Source organism: Eptatretus burgeri, chromosome 4 (genome assembly GCF_056783735.1).
Source record: "Eptatretus burgeri isolate ZD-2024b chromosome 4, Ebu_testis_v1, whole genome shotgun sequence".
In the NCBI taxonomy this organism is placed as follows: Eukaryota; Metazoa; Chordata; class Myxini; order Myxiniformes; family Myxinidae; genus Eptatretus; species Eptatretus burgeri.
The window spans coordinates 81,431,388-81,455,587 of record NC_140964.1 but is presented as its reverse complement, the minus strand read 5'-3'; the positions used below and the strand labels follow the sequence as shown (position 1 = coordinate 81,455,587).

The window sequence follows — 24,200 nt, the reverse complement described above, 5'->3', positions numbered from 1 at the left end:
ATTCTTCTCTGGATCCTTTCTTAATAATGGTGTTACATTTGCTACTCTCCAATCCTCCGGTACCTTTCCTGACTCCAGGGAATTCTTGAAAATATCCGTTAACATCTCACCTGCTCAGCCACCTCCATCAATACTCTCGGGTGCATATTATCTGGACCCAGAGCCTTATCTACTCTTAGATTTCCTTGCTGTTCCTTTACTTCTTCCACTCCAACCTGGATCTTCTGTAAAAGCCCTTCCTCACCTCCTCGATAGATACTCTCAGCTATTGGCAATTCTCCTGACTGTTGTGTAAAAGTTGAAGAAAAATACCTCCTTTATTAAGCCTGCCATCTCATTTTCATCACGAACCACTCTCCCGGTGCCATTCCTTCATGGGCCCACACTTGTGCTAACCTGGTCTTTTCCCCTGATATACTTAAATAAAGCCTTGCTATTATGTTTAATATTCTTAGCCATGTCCTTCTCATACTCTCTTTAGGCTTGCCGAGTTATTTTCTTAACTTGCCTGTGTTTACTCCGATAGTGATATAAATCTAACTCCAGTGCTGTTATTTTAAACCGAATAAATGCCTTTTGCTTCTCCTTTGTGGCATTCCTTATCTCACTTCTCGACCACCCTGGTCTCTTTCTACTTCTAGTTTTACACCTTATTGGAATGTACTTACTCTGCACGCTACACATTTGGGCCTTAAAGCTTTCCCATTTCTCTGATGCTGATTGTCCTGTTGTTTGAGTCTCCCAATCTACATCACCCAATTCTCTCCTCGTACCCTCAAGGTTTGCCTTCCTGAAATCTAATAGCCTCACTCTACTATTCTGAACTCTAACCCTTAACAGAATCTTTGCACACACAATGTTAAGGTCACTTGCTCCGAAATGCTCCCTGACCTCTACCTCCTCCACCATATTTAGATCGTTACTTTAAAGGAGGTCTAACACTGCACTCCCCCTCGTGGGTTTATTTACAAACTGGTTAAAAAGCAATTCTGGACTAAAACTAGGAAATCCTCATCCGCTCTGCCCTTTCCCTGTTCCTGGACCCAATCTTTCCCTGGTAAGTTAAAATCTGCCGTAATCAATACTCTTCCCTTACCACATGCTCTTTTGAATTCTTCATGTACTCCTCCTCCCTCCTCTTCCTTCATACCCGGAGCCCAACAAAAGCATCCTTCCAGTATCTTACTGTTTTTACAATCTCTAATCTCCACCCATACAGAATCCTCCACATTAATTCCCTCCTTAATGTCACCCCTTTCTCTTGATGCAATGCAGTCCTTCACCCAGATTGCTACTCATCATATTCTCTCCTTCCTATCACACCGATACACCTTGTAGCCTTCTAATCCTGTCCTCCAGTTACTCTCCTCCATAAACCATGTCTCACTCACTGCAACTACATCGTCCTCCTCGCTATCTACTTTGGCTTCAAGCTCTTCCATCTTGTTATTTAAACTTCTGGCATTGGTATAGAAGATATTTAACTTTTCTCTTCCTGAAATTCTATTTTCTTGCCTGGCTTTACTCATCCCAATTACATCATCCGTTCCTTCCTTCATACCTTCTCCACCCTCCTGACCTAAAAAAAAGTCTGAATTCATTCCTCAATTCCCACTGCAAGCCTTGCTGCGCCCTTTCTATTTAACATATGGCCATCATTCCGGAAACACTCCCCTTGTCCCCTTAATGATCCCCACTGCTTCCAGGATGCAAATGCAAGGCAAGAGTTAAAAAAAAAACCTTTCCGATGTCCTGTTTCTTAACACCATGTGGGGTAAGATGTTCTATGAGCTCTCCAGTTTTGCTACTTGTGATCATCTACTTGTAAATGCCTGCTTCGGTTATTTATCATTATAGGTTTGGTTAATTTTGTGTTTGGGTGTGGAAATTCGTCAGTCTTTCTTCATAATATTCCAGCTCTTACAAACCAAATATGGGAAAGTAAGAGTAATCCTCCCATGTGATAGTATTTATATCCCATACCCAACGGTTATATTGCCTGTTTGTCTTTTGTCTTCTCTAAGGTCATCAATCATGTATAGGCTGGGTATATACATCAGGTAGTTGAGGATGGTTGCGCAGGAAAGCCGGCCACAAACTGTCATTGTCATTCTTGCACATTTGTTTTGGATTTGGAAGGAGTCCAGGATCTTCATATAATCTTACAATGATCTAGAGCAGCCAGATGGATCAATAGCTGTGATATGTTGCCATCATCACTGTTCGGTCCGAAAGTGAAGACGCTTGCAGAGATGCCAACTTTTGGAAATCAGAATTAGGGAGGATTTGCAACCGACACCAAATAATGTGCGTGAAGTGCACATCTCGAGCGCGGAGCGCTCGACTCTTGCGGCGGGGTCCAGGGCCCGCCTTAGGGCCCTGGAAGCTCTGGGGTTCTAGACGCTCTCTAGTGCCCTCTGAGCCCTATTTTGGAGCATTTAACATGTTAAGAATTCCCACTTTTTGAACAAAAAAAGGGGAAAATTGTGCACTTTTTAATGTTACATGTATGTTAATATTAGTAAGTTAGGGGACAATCAAAGATTAACAAAAAGCACAAAAGAAGCAATATTTTTCTTACCTTACTGGCTGGTACTACTGCTGCTTGCTTTTTCCATGGCAGCTTTGCTGAGTGACAGCTGTGTGGCTCTTTTAGCCCTTCTGATTATGTCTTTGCTGTATTCTCTCTGGTAGCAAGGGGTGCTATGAGCTAGTTTTTTCAATTAAGAGAGCTTCCAGGGTTTTGACACTCAAATTGGGACGAAATTCAGTATGATTCTTCCGTACAAGACTGAGTGCCCGCTCACATGATGCGTTCGAATGAGGAATGACCAAGATTCCCTTCATCACTTTGCTCAAATTAGGATACTTCTTGGCACCAGTGCAGGGATCTGTGAGCTGTGAAATCCGATGCCACTGCTCATCCACTCTCACTGTCTCAGTAGCAATTGTAGCTATGGAGGCGTCTGCCTGGTAGTGAGCGAATTCACTCTCAAGACTGTCTATGTCACTATCACCGCCACTGAACAGACAGGGAATTTCTTGATGAAAAACTCCACACAGTCAAACCCCACTTCTTGATGTAGCTTAACATCCAGCACCTGAGCATGCTTGGCTAATTCATCATCTAGCGGCCAGGTTTTGAAGATGTAATTGCAGGCTTTCACATAATATGAGCGAACTGCACTGAAGAAACCTTGGATGTCTGACTCACTCAGAGTGAAGGTGGATTTCTTGAGACTCCTTTGTTCCCTTATATACAGTTTGGCATCGTTCCCAATCATGAGGTCCTCATCATTCTTCTGATGATTTCTGTCAGAGAAGGGTACATTTACCAGAGCAACCGATGACACCGATGGTTTCAAAACCGTACGAAGATATCTTTCAGAAGACCATTCAATTCTCCGTGCAGGAGATGAATACAGGGTTCGTCTCTTTGGAGCAGAAGATTCCCCTTCTCAAAAAAGCTTGTTAGCATATCGAAGGAAGAAACAATAGAGTTTTGGTTGTGGAGACAAGAACATCCTGTTGACACGTTTTTCTCTAGATTCCTGCACAGTGTTTGAGGAAGATGCGCTTTTAGTTGTAGAACTCGTAGTACACTTAGCCGCAGGGCGATCACACTTGCGTTTACTGCCAGCAGAAGAGGTCAGACTCGTAGTACCAGATCCAATTTTACGTTTGAGGAGAGAGCTTGAGGTAGGTGCAGCCAAGGAAGAAGACCTCTGATTCGAAGGTTTTGCTGAGCTTCTATCAAGTGATTTGGCAAAAGCAGAACTTAACTTGGGTCCTTCTTTGCCTGTAGATGGGACTATCACAGTCTTTCTCGACTCTGAAGGGATCTGCTTTGTAGATGAACGTGATGAAGGGCCGGTGATGCTACCTGCTCTCAGCATTGGTTTTGGTGCTGTCCCTGCTGTCTTCTTCGCAGCAGATACTGCAGTGGTAGTGGTGAATGCTGCTCCACTAGTGCTTGATCCTGCAGTGCCAGTACTGGCAGTAGATACAGTGCCGTCCTTCTTGCTCGTTGTTAGAGTCTTGGCTACAGTTGGTTGCATTTTTCTTCGTACTTCTTCTTTGAAGAAGAGGCGAAGTGGCTCCCACTGTTCAATCAGCCTGTCTAGGCACTGACCAAGGGACAGCCACCTTGTTGCGACATGCTTCAGAATCTTGTGTGTCGGGGCATCACAGAGTTCTTGCAGTGCTTTCACTCCTTTGACGCGTTTACTACTTTTGTCCAAGTAGTAGTAAATATCGATGAGAAAGTCATCTAATTCAATGGGTAAGGCCTGAGCCGCCTTCTTGGCCGTATTGTGCATCATATGGCAAGGGCATCCCATGATGTAGCACTCTGGATTTTGTTTGTGGATATAAGCAGCGACTCCTTTGTGCTTGCCCACCATGACAGAGGCATTATCAGCACAAAAGGAAACACAATTTCCCCACGGAATTTTCCTGTCACTGAACTCATGATCAAGCAGTTTGAAAATGTTTTCTCCAGTGGAATCTTGTTTGCACGCAGGCAAACTTAGCAAACCTTGCTTCACAATCCCAGCACTGTTGTCATAGTACGAAATCAGGACAGGATATAGCTGGGCCTCACCACTGTCATTGCTACCGTCTGTAGCTAGGCTAAATGGAGCTAGTCTAGCAATATCGACAATAGATGAAGCAGTAACATTTGACAACTCACCAATTATTGCTGAAGTTTTTGTTCTTGCACATCCATACTTTGAAGCAACTTTTGAATCTGGAAACATCTTTTGAAATAGAGGTCCAGCATGATCTGAGACTGATATGGGCAAGTTATGTTCCACAATAAATCCACTAAAGAGAAGTTCCGCTCGGGTAACATCCTCTTCCTCGCTTGTCCCTTGTTTGGTGAAATAATTCAGGAGTGTACCGGTACTCGTGCTCGAAGATCTCTCCTTTGCAATGTCTGTGTGCCGTTTGCTTCCAACGTGCTTCCGAATATCATCGCGACCTCCGTGCTCAACTGAAATATCAACGCTGCATACTGTACAATACGCATGATGAATTCCTCTTTCAGACTTTCGAATACACGGGTATTGGAGACTGTATTCGGTCTTGTACTTCTGAGACCATTTCTTGGTCTTCGTAAGCTTCTTTTCTGCCATTTCGTAATCAACATCGAGGGCTTGAAGCATCGGTAACTTCGAAGTCGATGTTCCACAGCTGCAGCGCGACTCGTAGAACTCTAGCGGCTGTTAAACACCGCACGGTGGTCGCGACCGCCGGGCTGGTACGGGCCCAGCTGCATGCAGTGAGCGTATCGCATGCATGTACACTGTGCATACATACCGCATGCACTGTATTGCACACATACCGCATGCACTAAATCTCAGTGCATGATCGCATAAGCGAGATCCAGACCCAATGTTTCGCTGCTCCTCATTTGAATTTGCAATTTTTTACGTACAATTTGGTAGCAGCGAACGTTATGGAGTTACCACATGCTATACGTAGCAGACGATGCTTTTCATTCAATTCTCATACTAGTACATTCTGATTAGTGAACAGTGCAAAAATATCAAAATTTCGGGAGGATAAGGATAGTGATCGTAAGGGCGGGAGTTTGGGTGAATTTTCGGAAGCCTCCCGATGAAATCGGGAGGGTTGGCATTGCTGCGCTTGTCATACAACATGGCTGCTGATGGTGTGCACATTGATTAATTGATGAACACATCAAGAGTGGTCTTTTGCAGTGGAATGGAATAGTTTTGCATCATTAGCTATAAAACATGTAAAAAAAAACCAAAAACAGTTAGATCAAGCATCAAGCAAAGATATATATAAGATTGCAATTGGGCAACAGGCACAGTTTTCCTCCAGCGTCTAAGGCTCATAAGAGTTTGTGGACACTTGGTGATTTGTACAAGCCAGATATTCATATATACGAAGCATACCGTTGAAGAAGCGGATGATGTCTGTAAAATCCATGTTGTTCTCCAGCAAGACGTCACGGTATCGTGTTACGAGTGCAAGTGCGAGGAACAGGATGAAGTGAGGAGATGCCACATAACGGGCAGCCCAGATTACCTCCCACACGGTAAAAACGTCGTCGTACAAGAGTTCTGTCAAATACATGGGACGGCTCCAAGATGGCACATGGTAGCCAAAACATAAGATGGGGTATTAAAGCAAAAATGATGTTGTGGCCTGGAGAATAGCTCCCACTTCTCATCTATACTATTAAATCAGCAATGTGTGTGTCCTTGTGTCCGTGCGTGCGTCTGAGTTGCAGACCCCTCTATACCTTTAGACCCCTTGATGCCCCAAAAATCCATTAATACCCGAAGACTATTTAGAGCCTTAAGACCCCCTATCCCTGCAAGAACCTTATGACCCACCAAGATTCCAATACCATTAACTCTTTCAATCCTTTTTAACCCGAAGGTCCTTTAAGACCCTGAATATCCTAACACCATGTAGAGCCTGTAGACCCTGCAGTAATACTTGAGGGTCACCAGCCATAACCAAAGGCCTCCCATTGGTAAACCACCTCAGTACCAAGTTAAGAGGATGCAAAATATAATTAGGTAATTTTATCTGTCTTCTTTTTCTTGTTTGTTTTTTGTTTTTTCAGGTTCTGCTCATCTTGGGTGGTAGTAGAGCGAAAAGCCCCATGTGGGAAAGAGAAAAGGGTGTGCATCACAACAATTTCACCCCCATTATGATTAAATGGGATATTTTTGTGATTTTATTGTTGCCAAACGTCAGGAATTTTTCAAGATATCAGATTGAAACTTATCCTGGTTATTTGTATGCATGTGGAGTATACACACATAAAATCTGGTCAAAATTTGTCAAAGATCAAGGTCAATGCCATCTAAATTTGTTATGCACAACATTCCATCATGTCAAGCTACCAAATTGCTGTTTCCATGGCAACTATTGTTTGTTTGGATTTCGCAAGTATGCTATGCATGACATATATATTTTTAATCACCAACGATAGTTCTTCTGAGCAGACCGCCATTCTCAAGGAGGTAAACATGTACCACATGTCACAGTCCACGTCATTACTTTACATTGAATTCCCATTTATACCAATACACACTCCAAATCATCTCTCATTTGAGGTGAGACATCTACAAACTGGTCGGAGACGGGTACTCTGCTTGTGTTTATGAAAAGACCTCATGGTAGAAATCTCCTCCCACCCCTTCCCCACCATGTGTCTGTGCCCCCCCCCCCTCTGTGTGGAAAGGCCAGACTCTCCAAGAGCACTGGGAGTAATTCATTTTAAATCAATTTAATGTTGGGTAGAGCAATATTCCATTTCAAATTTAAGATCAACTTTGTATATGAACAATCGATATTGCAGCAATGTATTGCCTATGCTTAATGTTTTGCTCAAATATTCTACACTGTAGTGGAGAAAGAGACCACGTTTGAAGTTAAGCAGGAACCATCGGTAGCAGAAGAAGAAGTTTGGAAAATCTCCATTACGCTGCATCCACTCAAAGAGTTCAATGTCCAACACCTGCAGAGAAGAAAAGGAGGGAAGGGAGCAAGAGGGGAAAATCACCTTTTAGGATCACCAATAATCTCCAAAGGAAAGTGTTGAAAACTGACATCTTAAACATCAGTTTAGACAAGTTTGTGTCTTCAGCTGTATTATCAACAAAATAAATTAACTTAAAAGGCAGATCCGACGCTTCGCCGCTAGCAGCACACGGCAACTGATGCAATTAGAAAGTTCATAGAATATGATGCCCCATGCAGTGTTGCTTAAATTTTAATTAAATAATTTTTACAATCATTTCTTTTTTTTAAATCCGAAAGTTTAATGGTATTGTAGTAGTCCAGAAGCAGTCCCAAACACCACCCTTATACAACACCACCCCCATCAAACCTTCATTTATATCGAAGTTGTGCAAAACTGGAGGTTCTTGGAAGTATAACAGACAAATTGTGTACTCGTGTTCAGGTACATAATTAAATGTAACTAAAACAAAGATTGTAAAACTCGTATAAATAAATTAAATCTGTACAAGCACTGAGGTGTGTTAAGTTATGAAGCAGCGAGCTAGAGCTTGCCGAGCCAGCCGTTCCTTATCAATGGTTTTGAATGGAGCGCTTGCTTGGGTGCTTTTCAGCCACTTGGCGAGCGCTCTTCAAGAAACTTGATAACTGAACACACCGCTGCAAAACTGGAGGTTCCAAGTATGATGAAGGTGATTTGTGTTCTCCAGTGTTCAAATATATAGTTCATTTTAAATAAAGGTTTAAAGGCATATAAATAAAACTAGCCGGGAGGCGGCTGGTTCACGAGCGGTATTTGACGATGTAGATAGTTTCAGAAGTCAAGGATGAGACAATGTGATAATTTTTGACCAAGTTATAAAAATGATCAATATGATGTGGTACGAGTGACGGGTTATTATCTGCAAAATGTCGAAAACCCGGTTTCGTTTAACAACTTTCAAAATTTGACCTTTGCATAACCTTAAAGGTCACAAAACAATGTTGTGGATATTAAAATAAGGAAACAGGATACGTGCTATAGCTTATTGGAGTTAGTTCATCGAAGAAGGTCGAAAACCCAGTTCAAGTCCCACAACTTTGAAAATTTGACCTTTGTGGCCTTTAAAGGTCAAAGGTCAAGGATTATGACCTTTGGTGCAAAACTTCCTCTACTCTGGAACATTCCAGGAACAATATAACATCATATAGGCTATATGGCATTTCGCACTCCTCGGATTATTATCCATACTTTGATGAAATCAGCGTAAAAACAAACTTGAAGGGGGCGCCACCGGCAAGGTGTTTGAGATAGAGCAAAATGGTTGCAAGACTTTCGGTGGGGAATGACCTCAATATTATGCATAAAAAATATTGTCATCCTCGCTCTCAAAGTTTGGGCGGTCGTATGATTTTTATGTCAAAATTCGCAATTTTCTAAGTTTTTGATCTTGTGACCTTGACCTTGGGACGAAAATGAAAAATCGGACAACGACAAGTTTTAGATAATTCATTTTGCTATTCAAATACCGAAGAACCCATTCCATTCAGTAAATTCCCGAGAAGATAGATTTTTAATCCGACTACCCCCTAAAAATGGATATTTTTTGCGTGTGGCTCTGCCCACAATGGGCGTAGCACGCCCTCATCCAGGAAAACACAACTAGACATTGATATCGAACACATAACCAAGTTTCATCAAGATCGGATCAAAGTGCACGGAGTTATGCTCTGGACAGACAGACACACAGACACAACGAATATCGTGGTCACTCTGACTGGCGCTCGTAAACCAGAAAACAAAAATTACAAGTGGGCGTGGCCCCGCCCACAATGGGCAATCTTAGCTGCTGCCCTACTATCTGTCACCGCCCATTTCTTCAAAACTTATCTTCTCCCTCAAAATTGACCGAATCACACTGAATTTTTTATATGTTGTACATATGGCCAATGCGCACAATTTCTCGTGTGGGAATTTCGATTAAAAAATCGAGAAAAAATATGACAAAAAAACCAAAAATTACAAGTCGGCGTGGGACGCCCATCGCCAGGAAGACAAAACTAGGCATTGATATCAACATCATACTCGTTTCATCCAAATCGGATCACATCCCACGAAGTTGTGTTCTGGACAGACAGACATACATACATACATGCAGACACACAGACACAACGAATATAGCGGTCACTCTGGCTGGCGCTCGTGAACCAAAAATTACAGGTCTTACCGCCGTTTTCTCCAGCGTCGAATACATCACCCTATCTAACATCTTACATTAGTTCTTCGTGCCTGTTGTATGTGTCCTTATAAACAGTACATTTCCTGTTTGGAATGATTTTAAATTTTGTTCGACTGGCTGGCAGGAAGGAAGAGTAAAAAATTTAAAAAAAATTATCTCACACTGCGCATGTGCAGTCAGGATGAATTCCAAGCCAAGGTACGTGAAAACAACAGACGCTTCTTATTCAAATTCTGATTTGTGTTAAAAATATAACATTCGATTTAAATACGTTCCTCATTCATAAACTGATAAGACGGACGGACATAAACCAATTGCTTAACCCCACTTCTTGTGTCGTGTGTGCAGGGTAATAACCTCTTCTGGTTAGGGCTGGAATTTGGCCATGGTGCTGGGGATAGTGTGCCTACTCTTTGCAAAGGACACAGTGGGATATTTAAATTCTACCAATGAATCAGGACAGGTCATTGTCTTATTGTCAGGTCAGGCCAGATCAGATCTGTGACTTGCTACAGGTACCATGTAAACCTGTACAAACCTGTTTCATGGTTGGGTTGGTGGAGAAAAAAAAAAAAACGTTCGCCCCCATCATGTTTCCTGGTGAGGAGGGTGTACTGATGTGGACACCCAGCAGGATTAAAAACAAAACCTGTAAAAGGGCGGAGGAGCTCCTTGTGAGCCAACGGCCATCCGTAACTGGTGCCCAAATGTGTCTACAGACATCTTCTTGCAGTTTGGTTAAGTCTTTCTTGGAGTTTGGTGACAGGATTTGCATTCCGGCCACCGTAAAACACTTCATTCCGAAAAACGCACCAAAAAACGAAAATAAAACTTCGAGAAACTCACTCCGTGGGAGTACTTCCTCTGCAGTCACCCATCGCTGGCAGCTCACCGGATTACAGGATTGGGGAAAAGCCTTTGGTACCTCCATTCTTTGATGATAAAGAAAACCACAGGGAATCGTTGCTGGGTCGGGTTATGGTGGTGTGTGTAGGCCTGGTGCTGAGGTGTCATCCACCAGATGGTGGCCTCCTCGGGTTAACCTGCGGCGGTCCCTTCTGGTCGGTGCCTGGAATGTCCTCACTCCAAGAGAGAATGATCACCTGTCTCTGCTATCATCTGAGCTCCAGCATTTGCACATTGGTATTGCAGCACTTTCTGAGGTTCGTAGACCACATATTGGTGACATCATGGCGGGTAGCAACACATACTACTGGTCTGATCGCTCTGCTGGTTGCCATACCCAAAGAGTTGCTGTAGATATGTCCAACAAACTGACCCCCATGATAATCGAGGTAACACCGGTCAATGAGCATATTATGAGACTGACAATTCATCATCACTCTCTGGGTGCCATTTCACTGGTCTCTGTATGTGCTCCAACTGAGGTGAGTCATTTCACTGTGAAGGAGACATTCTATGCCATGTTAGAGTCTGTTGTTGATCAGTGCAGCAGGCGAGATACTCTTCTCGTCCTAGGGGATTTCAATGCATTGACTGATACTAAAAGAGATGATTATGAGACATGTTGGTCCCCATTGGTCTGGAACCGTGAACCAGAATAGCACCAAGTTCCTTAACTTCGCAAGATGTTGTGGATTTAGTGTTGGTGTACCACAGGCTTGTTGAAGCAACTCCTGAAGTTACAGCTCAAATCCAAGAGAATGGTACCATCCCAGCCTAAGGCTGGATGTTTCCAAGCTCAAGGATGAGAGGGTAGCTGAGGAGTTTGCGAACAGGCTGAGTGGGAATCTGGGTGGACTGAGTGTTTTGGGGGATCCTGAAGAGTTGTGGAGTGCCTTCAAGACCACCATCCTTGATGTTGCCGGTGGTTGGCTTGGAACCTACCGTCAAGCAAAGAGGAACTTTGTCTCCCAAGGGACACTGGATACCATTGACCAGGTTCACAGGGTGAAGTTTAATTACAGAACTGAGCTGTTAATGGAGCTGAGATGTAAAAGTATGTTCGCTGAGGATGGACAAGGAGGCCTCCAAGCCTGTCCCTCAGTGTACTACACTTAGAGTGGAGGGTTATGATCTTCTGACAGAGGAGTCTGAAGTGAAGGCCAGCTGGGCTGGTTACTTTGAGTGGCTGTACCAGGCTGACTCACCAGCTGTTGAGTTGGATGTCAGGGGTGTTACTATCCCTATTGTTGCCCCTCCAATCAACTGTAAACCACCTTCTTTTGTGGAAACACAGGCTGCGGCGTACCAACTGAAAGGGGGCAAAGTTCCTGAGATTTGTGGCATCGATGCTGAGCTTCTCAGGGTTGGTGGAAATGCTGTACTCATGTTGTTGCATGCAGTTCTGTGTTCTGCTGAGAGCACAGGCAACATCCAAACTGACTGGAAGAGGGGCCTTGTCCCTATCTGGAAAGGAAAGGGTGATCGCCAGGACTGCAACAACTACCAAGGAGTGATGTTGCTGTCAGTGCTGGAAGGTCTTTGCTCGGATAATTTTTGATAGGGTTCACCACCGCTTGTATGCGAATGCAAAGAGCAGTCAGGCTTTACTGTAAACTTTTATGTAATGCTCAAGTCTGGCTTAACACTCGACAGCAAAGAGGTCAACAATTTACCGTATCCTTGCTCTTCTGGTCCTCACTGAACGCAGGTGAGTTTCAGCAGGGGCTGCTTGCAGCCTTTGTTGATCTTTGCAAAGTGTTCGATTCAGTGAATTGAGATGCCCTTTGGAGAATTATCGGTCTTTGTGGCGTGCCACCCACACTGATCAATCTGATTTCTGAACTGTACTCTGGTAGTGAGAGTATGAGCCTGGTGTGACTTAATGGTTAAGGCGGTGGCTTGGGATCCTCGGGGTCCTGAGTTTGAGCCCCGCTGGCTGCTGAGTTAGCATCAGGGAGGGAGACTCAGCCTGTCATCCTTCCGAAGGTCGGCAAAATGAGCACCAGTATACTGGTAATTATCCCTGCAGAGTCGAAGTCGACTAAAGGGTTGGCGTCAGGAAGGGCATCCGGCCATACAAACATTGCCACAAGAAAGGGTACCATGATTGGAGCCCGCAAAAAAACTGACCCCTGCTCAGGGATAAAGGCTTTCAAATGGTGTGATGATGACTGGTACTGAGAGTGCTGTGAGATGTGGTGATACGATCTCTGACTTATTTCCAGTTGTTATTGGAGTTCATCAGGGGTGTCATCTGGCACCCCACACTTTTCAGCAGTTGCATGGACTGGATTCTGGGGAGGATGTCAGAGATATCAAGTTGCAGTGCATTGTTTGGGAATGTCAAGATCTCTGACCTTGATTTTGCAGATGATGCAGTCATCTTTGCGGAGACTGGATATCCTTATGGGGGCCCTCGAGGTACTGAATGAGGAGTCGGAGCCGCTGGGATTACAGGTTTCCTGTGTCAAAACTGAGATCCAGGCTTTCAGTGGCATCTTTGTTGCTATCTTGTCTGTTCCTGTCTGTGGCAAGCATGGTGAGGTCACAGATTCACTTACATTGGCAGTGATATTCATGTCTCCACATTTTGTGAGCCAGAGGTCGATGGACGTCTGGGTTGTGCTGGGGGAGTCATGGATTCACTTGGTCATTGGGTGTGGTGCTGTCAGTACCGATGCAGGACAACAAAAGTCTGAGTATTTAAGTCCTTGCTGCTTCTCCTCTTGCTCTATGGATGTGAGACTTGTACTCTGACCAAGGATCTAAGACAAAGACCAAGTCTCTTCTGAGAATCCTTGGCAATCACTGGTCAGACTGTGTCCAACGAGCGTTTTCTGTGAGAGACTTGGATGAGATTATTTACCTGGATAGTCTGTGAGCATCAGCTGTGGCTGGATAGACATGTGACTCGTTTTCCTGATGCTGATCCTGCTCACCAGTTTCTCTCCACAAGGGAGCCTCGTGAGTGGAGGCCAATTGGCCGACCACGTGCCTCGTGGTTGCAGCATGTTCATCGGCATCTCAAGGAGCTGGAGATGGGCCAGGTATGTGCCTGTGGGATGGCCAGGCAGAGGCTCCTGGAGTACTGGTGGAAAGTTTGTGGTGACACGCTGCTTCAGGGCATGCTCCCATACCTGACCAACAAATACTGGCTGACAGGATGTCCATTTAACGTCCAGCTGAAGGACAGCACACACATTGATGAATCACCTTGCCTGTTTTTTATTTATTCAAATGCAGCCTGTGGTTTCTTGTCGGCATCATTTTCTGAGGGTGTAGCTATCCCAGTGATGCAATTTCGTCCTGATACCAGTTAGCTGGTCCTCATTTTGCTGACCTCAGAAGAATGACAGGTTGACTCAACCCATGTGGTGTGAATTCAACAGCTCGACAGGGGCTTGAACTCAAGACCTTAAGATCTTCGGACAGCCACCTAACCGTTAAGTCAACACCAGGCTCAACCCTGCTTGTGAAACACCAGGATGACGGTTTACAGCTGGGTCGGGATTCAACTCCAGGCTAGACAGCTTAGAGGCGAGTAGTGTGTGTACCTCTCGGCCATCCAGTCACACTGAACAAATACAGTGTTCTTTTTGGTCAGATCAAGGTGGGGAACTACTCCTGTTGAGGTGTGGTCCAAAAGAATGACCATGCATTCCAGCCATTCGGGGTTTGGAGTGTATGTGTTTGTTGTGATTATGTACTTCAGCCTTTGGACTGGGGTGCATGTGTCGTCCATGTGTTATTTTATTTTCTTTTACTTACTTTTTTGAACCTTTTTCAAACTTTTTTATCCCCCGCCAACCAACGAAGTTGGTGGGGGATATAGAAATGGGTTCCGTCCGTCCGTCTGTCCGTCACATTTCGTTTCCGGAGCTTAACTACAAATCCCCTCAAGATATATTTACGAAATTTGGTACACATATCAAGCAAGTGGTGAACTGGTGCCTTTTGATATTTTCTAATTGATAGGTTTGGCAGCCATGTTGGATTCAAGTAAAATATTAAATAATGTTTTCTCTTATTTTTTTTTTTTACAATGATAAAGGCTTGCCATAAGGAACAAGGCCATCTTGTCGGCCCTTAGATCTTACATTAAGAGTTTGTATACTGTTTGACAACACAACTTGATGGGTACAAGGAAGCAAAGTCAAGCAAATTTCAGGATGGTTCACTTGTGCAACCTAAAACATCATTCGCTATGTCAAACTGGAAAGAAGAGGGAGGGAGAGAGGGGTTGTGATGTACAGAGGGAGGAAGAAGATTATTTGAAGTTTTCTTGATCAATCGCTCCTTGTGTTGAATGTGTGGTTGTGAAAGCATCTTCGTATGGTATTGCTCGTTTCTGATACATACCTGGATTAAAGACCTCATGTTGGAAAAGTGTGTGTCCATGGCACCCCCGTGAGGAAAGTTCTGACTCATTTGCTTCATGAGAAGTGAAAAGCAGCTGAAGGACATCATCTCTGGATGGGGGTGGGAATGTAAAAGAAAGCACCAACAAATAGCGGACAGAGTTACATTAAAATTAAGCAAATCGACTCGGACAATTACGTATTCACAAATGGGTACAAGTCGAGAAAACTACAACTGAGAAAAGGACGAGAAGGGAGAATAATGAGAGAAGGTGAAGGGTAGGGGAGAGTGGGAAAAGAAGAAAACAAGCCGGTAGGCGGTGATGGGTCGCCTTGGAAACATATATATATATATATATATATATATATATATATATATATATATATATATATATACACATATATATATATATATATATATATATATATATATATATATATATATATATATATATATATATATATATATATATATATATATATACACATATATATATATATATAACTGTTCCTGCCCCTCTAAACGAATCTGTCCCTCTCGAGGCCCACTAATCCCCTCTATTAAAGAACTGTCAAGAGGAAACCAGACATGCATGGCAACCCAGTGGTTGTTAGTGAGGTGGCCAGTCAGGATCTGACTTACCGGGTGGCAGAGAGTGATCTCAAAGGTGCTGGCGGTGAATCGCATCAATGGAGCGAAGGAGGAAGGACCCCTCCTCAAACTGAGTATTATCAAATGAATTTTCTCTTTCACCATTGGTCTCTTCTCTACAGTGGTTCTCAGTAACCATCAGTGGTACAGTGGTACAGCAACAACAAATAAGCGACAGACATAAATAAATAAATAAAACTAGAAAGTCATCTGGTTCCCTCAGCAGAGATTTAATTCCAAAACCATTCACACCATAGTTCACACACACACACACACACACACACACACACACACACACACACACACACACACACACACACACACACACACACACACACACACACACACACACACACACACACACACACACACAAGCATTTAAAGGCCATTTTCCCCGCTAAAGCAGGGGTTAACCATAGTTCACACCTTGTTCTTATTCTAAACATTCAACCTGAAAAGTGGAACAGCACTCGGTAGGGCGCATACCTCCGTGTGAACAGTTTACATTTTGTAGACCACTAATAGGCCGGACCTGCATCTGGACCTTCATCAAAATCGAATCGGCTTGTTCTTGTCACCGACCCAACACATCCACCAAGTGTTGTTATTATCCACAACTTTCTGAGATATCATGCCATATATAGTTTTTGGCCCCATCTCTCAGTGGTGAAGAATCACATGGTAAATTTAAATACTTCTCGTATCCGGATCCAGATCTTCACCAAAATGGAATAGATTCGTCCTTGTGACACGCAACCTGTCCACCAAATTTCGTCAGGATCTGTCCATAACTGTTTGAGATATCCTGCTCACAGACAGACAAACAGGAGTGAAAACAGAACCTCTGTCCATCTTTGATGACAGACATAATAACTGCGCTACACTAAGCACAAGCAAATACAAGCCGTCGCTTCACTGACAGAAATATTAAGAGAGCGGGGAGTGGGAAAGAGGGAGAAGACAGAGAGGTGGGAGAGATAGGCAGAGGATAGGGGTGGGGGAGGGGGAAAGAGCAGGAGTGTGGGGGAGAGGGGGTGAGAGAGAGAGCAAGAGTGTGGGGGAGAGGGGTTGAGAGAGAGAGAGAGAGCAAGAGGGGTGAGAGAGAGAGAGAGCAAGAGTGTGGGGGAGAGGGGGTGAGAGAGAGAGAGAGAGCAAGAGGGGTGAGAGAGAGAGCAAGAGGGGTGAGAGAGAGAGAGAGAGCAAGAGGGGTGAGAGAGAGAGAGAGCAAGAGGGGTGAGAGAGAGAGAGAGCAAGAGGGGTGGGAGAGTGCGAGGGGTGGTAAAGACAAGGAGAAGGCTGGGTGAGAGTGCGAGGGGTGGGAGAGAGCGCGAGGGGTGGGAGAGAGCGCGAGGGGTGGGAGAGAGCGCGAGGGGTGGTAAAGACAATGAGAAGGGTGGGAGAGAGTGCGAGGGGTGGGAAAGAGAAGGAGAAGGGTGGGAGAGAGAGGGAGGGGATGGGGGAGAGGGAATGTGGACTCAGAGGTTGATAAAGAGTGGGTTGATGACATATTTTGTCTGCATGTGACCTCATATACAAAGAACAAGGATATTCAGAGCATCATTATATTTTACGTAAATATTACTTCTTATTATAATGCAGTTATCGAGTATGCGGGTATGTATAGGTAGTGGACAAAAAAAATGGAAACACCAATGCAAAGTCACTTAATAGAGCATTGGGCCACCACATGTGGCTAGTACGGCCAGTATGCACAGTGGCATACAGTCCACCAGCGTCTGGAATTCTGCAGGAGGGATGCGGCACTATTCTTCCATGAACAAGTCAATCAACTCAAACCTATTTGGTGGAGGTGGCAAACGCTGTCTCAGGCTTTGCTCCAGAATATCCTGTAAATGCTCAATTTGGTTCAGATGTGGTGATTGAGAAGGCCACAACATATGGATGACATCAGTGACATGCTCATCAAATCACTGGGCAACCACATGTGCTCTGTGGATGGGGGCATTGCTTCTGGAAGACACCCCTTCCATCTTCCTGGAAGACACCCCTTCTGGCAGGAAAGAAATGCTGCAACATTAGGTGAAGATGATCACTCAGTGCCATTAAGTAGCAATTGGCATCGACCTTGCTTTCTGAGGGACTGCACCTAAACCATGCCAGGAAAATGCACCCAACACCATCAAAGAACCACCAGAACCCTTCACTTTTAGAACCAAGTATTCAGTGTTGCATAGTTCTTTAGGTTGGCACCACACGTGCACTCATCTGTTTGGCGAGAACATGGTGAAGGATGATTCATCTGACCATATTACATTTTTCCACTGCTCGGTAGTCCATTGCATGTGCTCTTTGCACCACTGGACTCGCAAATGTGCATTGCCAGGTGTGATGAGCGGTTTATGTACTGCAACCTGACGACGGTATCCCGCTCTGCAGAGTTCTCGGTGGACCGTTTTTGATGAAACTGACTGCTCGCGCCCCAGGTTGAAATTTACTAGCAATTGATCTGCAGTATAGCCTGGTGTTGGCTCAGTGGTAAGGGTGGCAGGCTTGGGATCCAAGGGTCCTGAGTTCAAGCCTCGCTGAATTACTTCACCAGGGGGTTGACTCAGCCTGCCATCCTTCCGAGGTCGGCAAAATGAGTACCAGCTTGCTGGGGATGATCGAGTCATTCGAGTATCCTGCGTCGGAGTGGCGACCCGTCCAGGATTGTGCCCACTAGCCAAGGAAACTGCTTCGGCAGCACCTACGCTCTGCACAGAGTATGGTCCCAATGGATGGATGGATCTGCAGTTGCTAGTCTGCTTTGCCTTGCACGTTGAATTAATGCATGAATATCACGATCCTGGAACATATGGTTCTGCCCACTGTTGCCCTTTGCTGATTCTGTGTTTCCCTCAGAGTTCAATGCTGACATCACCTCAGACACCTTTGCTCGTGAAACATCAGCAAGTTGAGCTGTTCTTTGTCACTGAAACTCCTCCCAAACATGCCCAAACAATCACCCCTCTCATTGAGGTCTCTTTTGGGAAGTGTGCTGTTGGCTTAGTAGTTGGGGTAGCTGGCTTGTGATCCCAGGGTTCTGCGTTCAAGCCCTGTTGGCTGCTGAATTGATCCCAGGGTCCTGAGTTCAAGCCCTGTTGGCTGCTGAATTAACACCAGGTGGGGTTGATTCAGCCTATCATCCTTCTGAGTTTGGTGAAATGAGTACCAGTGTACTGGTATCTGGGCAGAGCATTAGTGGCACAGCTGCACCCCAACAAAATGATAGCTAGATAGCTACCTGGCAGCCAAGCTGCCATATGCAAGAAGAAGAAGAAGAAGGTCCCCTCTTGCAGTCATGCGAGCCATAATTATTGGCAACTCGGCCTGTGCAGCATTTTTATACATGATCCTAAGTATGCTGCAATGTTATTTGCTGAATGAACACGTGGGCCACACCTTTGTGGAATCCATTGCTTTCAATATGTAATTGGTGTCCCTCATTTACCCAGGTGTTTCCATTTTTTGTCCACCACCTGTACATATGTATGTAGCCGAGAAAGTACTCCCTGGCGGTGGTGTGCTTGTGTGCGCGCGTGCACGCGCTAACACAGATTCAATTGCAAATATATGTGCACACACAATAATTTAATTTGAAGCGAATTAAATAATGGAACAATCACAGAAAATGGTTAAATGAGCTGTTTGAGAAGAACATTACCTAAGTGCCCATCGTAGTTACAATAATAAGAGTAGATTAAATCATGAACCATGCTTTATGTAGAGCATCGGTGCTGCCGAAGCAGTTTCTCTGGTTAGGGTTACAATCCTGGATGGGTCACCACTCTAAGACAGAAAATTATGGTAGTATTTTGGAATTTTTTTCATGGTGCTGGCGATACCTTGACTACTCTTCACAAAGGGCTCTTTAATGTTCACCAACTAATGCCGGCAGGTGGGACGCTCAGTTTCACGTCCATCCAAAGGACGGCACACACACACACACACACACACACACACACACACACACACACACACACACACACACACACACACACACACACACACACACACACACACACACACACACACTCTGACCCTACCTGTGAAATATCAGGGTCATTCCACACTAAACTCAACCAGAAAAGGGGCATTTTGTTGCCCAACCCTCTCACATTAGGCTCGAAAAATTCACATGGGAGTTTTTGGGTCCACCGAGTTAAAAATGCGAGTCATTCTTTTTTTAAATTTGTCTTTGATCTGTGACCTGGAAAAGGTCAACCCAAAGTGAAAAAAACGGCCTTGACAAGAAAAAAAAAAATCACCCTGGGCTCAACTTATATGCTAACATCGTGTATTGCACCTCGTTCAACTCATGATAAATAAAGCTTTCATGAAAACGAGCTCGAATGAGCTAAGATCCTCGTCCTCTTAATGATGACGTCATAAAAACGAATATGACGTCATTGTGATGTATCAGGTTTGCGATAAATTATTTGTGCTAATGCCTGGCTTGATTCCCGCAAACAAAATTCAAACAGCTTGCCTAGTTTCGGAGATAATGGTATAGGCGATTTCCATTAGCGACGATATTATGACGTCAACTTTTTTTCTCAGAAGAATTTCCAAAATCGGAAATGGTTACTGCCTGCGCGTGGGCTTTCTGCATATACATGGCAAGTTTCACGAAGATCCGATGAAAACTGTAGGCTGTGAAACAAAAAAGTCCACAAGAACAACAACGTGAGCAAGACTTAGAGATCCTCCATGAAGATCTAAAAATATCAGAAGCCCCTAACTCACTTTTGGCAAATTGCCAGACAAGGTGTAAGCGATCGATTTTATTTGAACTCCATCTCAACCTTTTATTCTGTGGGGGATATAGATCTAATCATAAAATGTTGGAATTGCTCTAAGAACCGAAGGGACCAGTCTTCGTTAGTTTGTGAAACTTTTCACTGGTCATTCACACTCTCTGAAATTTGGATTTTTGCTATTTTTACAAAGTTTAGGCCAAAATAACTCACGTGGGGGCTCCAAAAAAAATCACCCAAAGACAGGTTTGGATAGATCTTGATGAGATTTCCAGGAATCAAGCAAAATGTTTTGGTGATACATGGATTTTGGATAATTGACTGAATTTTGAAATGGCATTTGTCGTGCATTACAGCATTACTCATTGCCATTTTTGGCGAGGTTAACGTACCACATGCTCCGAACCAAACTGTCATTTTCTTCAATGTTGCATTGTCTGGGGTTTGATCTCGAATAAAAAGTGATAGAGTTTGTGTGCTTCCAGTGTTACTTGCTTGGAGCTGAGGGGGTTATGAATGTGTGCGTGGAACTCAGGGGTGATGAACATGTGTGAAACTTTGATTTCTTTTTTACAATGATACATTTGAAACTCCCAAAACGTCATGTAGTTGCATTTCAAAAACTAGAAGGGCACTTGGTAGAGCACATTCCTCTGCCACGCAATGCCTGATCCAAAAGAACATATCTGGCCCAATACATATTTGAAATATGATGCAATATACCGTTTTTGGCCCAATCTCTCAATGGTGAAGAATCACTTTTAATAATAGAAAAAAAAAATATTGTATCCAGATCCGAATTCAGATGTTCACCAAAACCGAATCAATTCATCCTTTTCACACACTCAACGTGTCCACCAAGTTTCGTCCGAATCCGTCCACAACTTTTTGAGATATCTTGCTACATGTTGTTTTTAGTCCGATCTCTCAATGGTGAAGAATTTCTTTTAAAATTCTAGTCGTCAGATCCGGATCCAGATCTTCACAAAAATATAATCACTTCGTCCTTGTCACACACCCAACCTGCCCACAAAATTTCAACCAAACCCATCCACAACTTTTTGCGATATCCTGCAAACAAAAAAACAGACAGACAGGAGTAAAAACATAACCTCCTTTCACCTTCAGTGGCAGAGGTAACTAAAAATTGATTAAAAAAATGCAGAAATATAGATTACCATGGTACTTACACTGGAATCCAATAAAAATCTCAATTCTTATGAAAAGTATATTGTTACAGTCGCGGGTCCATTCCGGTTGCCCGATTCGAGTCCTGCGGCTCGCGTCAAAGCGACCGCAACTGCCAGCTAAGTCCGTGGTCCCAAGCACGTTCCCAGGCCTATTTTCCACGTTACACCACTCGTGGGGCCACAGAATTATCCAGGTGCTGCCTGTGCCTCTTTTAAATTTGGCCGAGCAAACCGTTGGGTCATAAGACATTGTTTAAAGCGGTTTGAACCGTACTCCCACTACCCTGCAAGCAGCCTAAACCACAAAACGAAGCAGCCAGGACAAGCGGAATTCACCATGAGATTAGGTATATTATTTTAATAACAAGCGAATGGCATGGCGGAAGGAAACAAGAAACAATAGTAACAAATAAATGATGCAACCATCCCCTTAACTCACTACCGAATATGTGCCAATGATACAAAATGAATGATTGGTAGATTCCTTAATATCTCGCCTTATCTGGGTCCATAGACCCACCACAGAAGATATAACAGAAAGAGTGGGCACATAGAACTGGGCACATCAGACACAGCACAAGAGATAGACATGGCAGAAGTCACAAAACAGGAAGAGGTGGTCATCAAACCCAGCAAAGCCATACAGGAGTTTTGTAGGTCGTTTGACTCCATGGCAGGGTAAACATTCCATGACCATAGAGACAGATATATCTCGTTTTCTCCTGCAAGCTTTGACGCATTTTGCAGTCCCAATGAGAAGGCAGAACTCCTCCACTAAAACCAGCACAAGGCTTGTGACAAAACAAGCATCCCCGGTATGCAGCGTTCCAACTTCAAACCGTTCACAAATGAAGCACAGCCTTATGTTAGATCACTCGTTTCTGCCTTTTTATCACTTTTGGCATACGCTCTCCCCTCTCACCAGCCATTGCTTGCTGATCGGCATGGTGGGTGGGGCAACTCCGCCGCAACAGCAGATTCACGACCTCAATGGCTCCACCACATTCAAATTTATGTTCATAATGGCTGCACCACAAGCTTTAAAATAGGTGCAATAGTGCATAAATGTACCTTGCGAAACCCATCCATGAGAATGGTCATCATGGTGCCAACGGCTCTACAAAGGTCGATGATGATGATGATGATGATGATGATGATGATGATGATGATGATGATGATGATGATGATGATGATGATGATAATGAATCAATCATCAACCACCGTTAACCACTATTCAACGGTGCTTGTTTATTTTCTCGCCAGCCTTGCACCACAAGGTTGAGTGAGCGCTTTAAAAGAGAAACATTTAGACAGGTAACAGAGGATAAAAAAAACATAAAATAAATGGAGATAAAAGAGGTGATAATTTTGACACACATTGTGGAAGGTGGACATCCATCTAAACATGATTGCGACGCATATCTAATATTACATTTAATTTCTTTACACTTATCTAAAGCACATACTAAGAAATAACTACAGTTATACTAAGGATTTATTAACCCCAAGGAGTCATTCCCACAACAATATAACGAGGTGAAAGAGAAAGGATCCAAAACATTGTAAAAGTTGCATGCAGAATGTGATTCGTTAACTGCTAATAGAAAAAGCACATCACAAAGTTGAGTAGTCATCAAATTTAAAGTTATTGTGTCTGTGAACTGGAACAGGGAGTGAGATTCTCTTTACGATGTTCTTCCATCCATAGAAAAGCCTGTCTTTGGGGAAGGGCCACTTGAAGGTGTTTGATCCAACAGGAATTATAACTCACTTGTGCTCCATTGTCTGTTTGAGATGTTCTCAACTCCTGTAGGGAACATTTCATTGTCATATGGCACCTTCGACCTGTCACCAACTTGTAGACCAACTGAGCTGCAACCTCCTGGCCAACTGCCTCTTTCAACACTGTCACCACATGGAATTCCATACTTTTACTGGTAAATGAGACCTTTGTCTTACCTGGGGTATTGGGTATAAATTGGTATAAATTGGTATGCTCCCCTGGAGCCAGTGTTGGCAGGGGTCATCGTACCGGCATTAAGGAGAGTCATGTTCTTCAACCTGTTCTTGAGAGACAAACATTACCTGCACACCGGTTACATGACCTTTCTCCCATACATACAGCTGGCAAGGGGTTCATAACCCCTCAGCTCCACAGTGCATGTAAGTTTATAATTCCTCAACTCCAAGCAAGTGCCACTGGAAGCATACCTTGTCACTTTGTATTCAAGATCACACCTTAGAGCCTAGACAATGCAGAATTTAAGAAAAAATGCCAGTTCGGTGAGGACAATGTGGTACTTTAACCTCACTAAAGTGGCAATAAGCAATGCTGGAATGCATGACAAATGCAAAATCCACAGATACAAAAATGTTTTGCATGATTCTTGCAGATATCATCAGGACCTATCCAAAAATATATCTTGGTGATTTTTTAGAGCACCCCTCCCCCCAATCCCAACCACACCACGTGAGTTATTTTGGCCGAAGCTTTGTAAAATAGCACAAATTCAAATTTCAGAGGGGATTAATGACCAGTATGGGGACTTGAAATTTAAAGGGTTTCACAAGATATGGTAAAACGGTCCCTGGGGTTGTTTTTAGCAATA

General features: G+C 43.8%; 1 protein-coding gene across 4 annotated transcripts in view; it reads right to left on the bottom strand.

Moving 5' to 3' along the window:
• Positions 1-24,200, bottom strand: part of SGSM2 (small G protein signaling modulator 2) — a 171,594-nt gene that overhangs the window by 9,913 nt on the left and 137,481 nt on the right. For all 4 annotated transcript variants that reach the window (XM_085878954.1, XM_085878956.1, XM_085878955.1 and 1 more), the window contains 3 exons: positions 14,994-15,103; positions 7,411-7,507; positions 5,928-6,095 (listed from right to left, as the gene is read on the bottom strand). In XM_085878954.1, the coding sequence (XP_085735080.1) occupies positions 5,928-6,095; positions 7,411-7,507; positions 14,994-15,103 (375 nt within the window). The remainder of the gene's footprint in view (positions 1-5,927; positions 6,096-7,410; positions 7,508-14,993; positions 15,104-24,200) is intronic.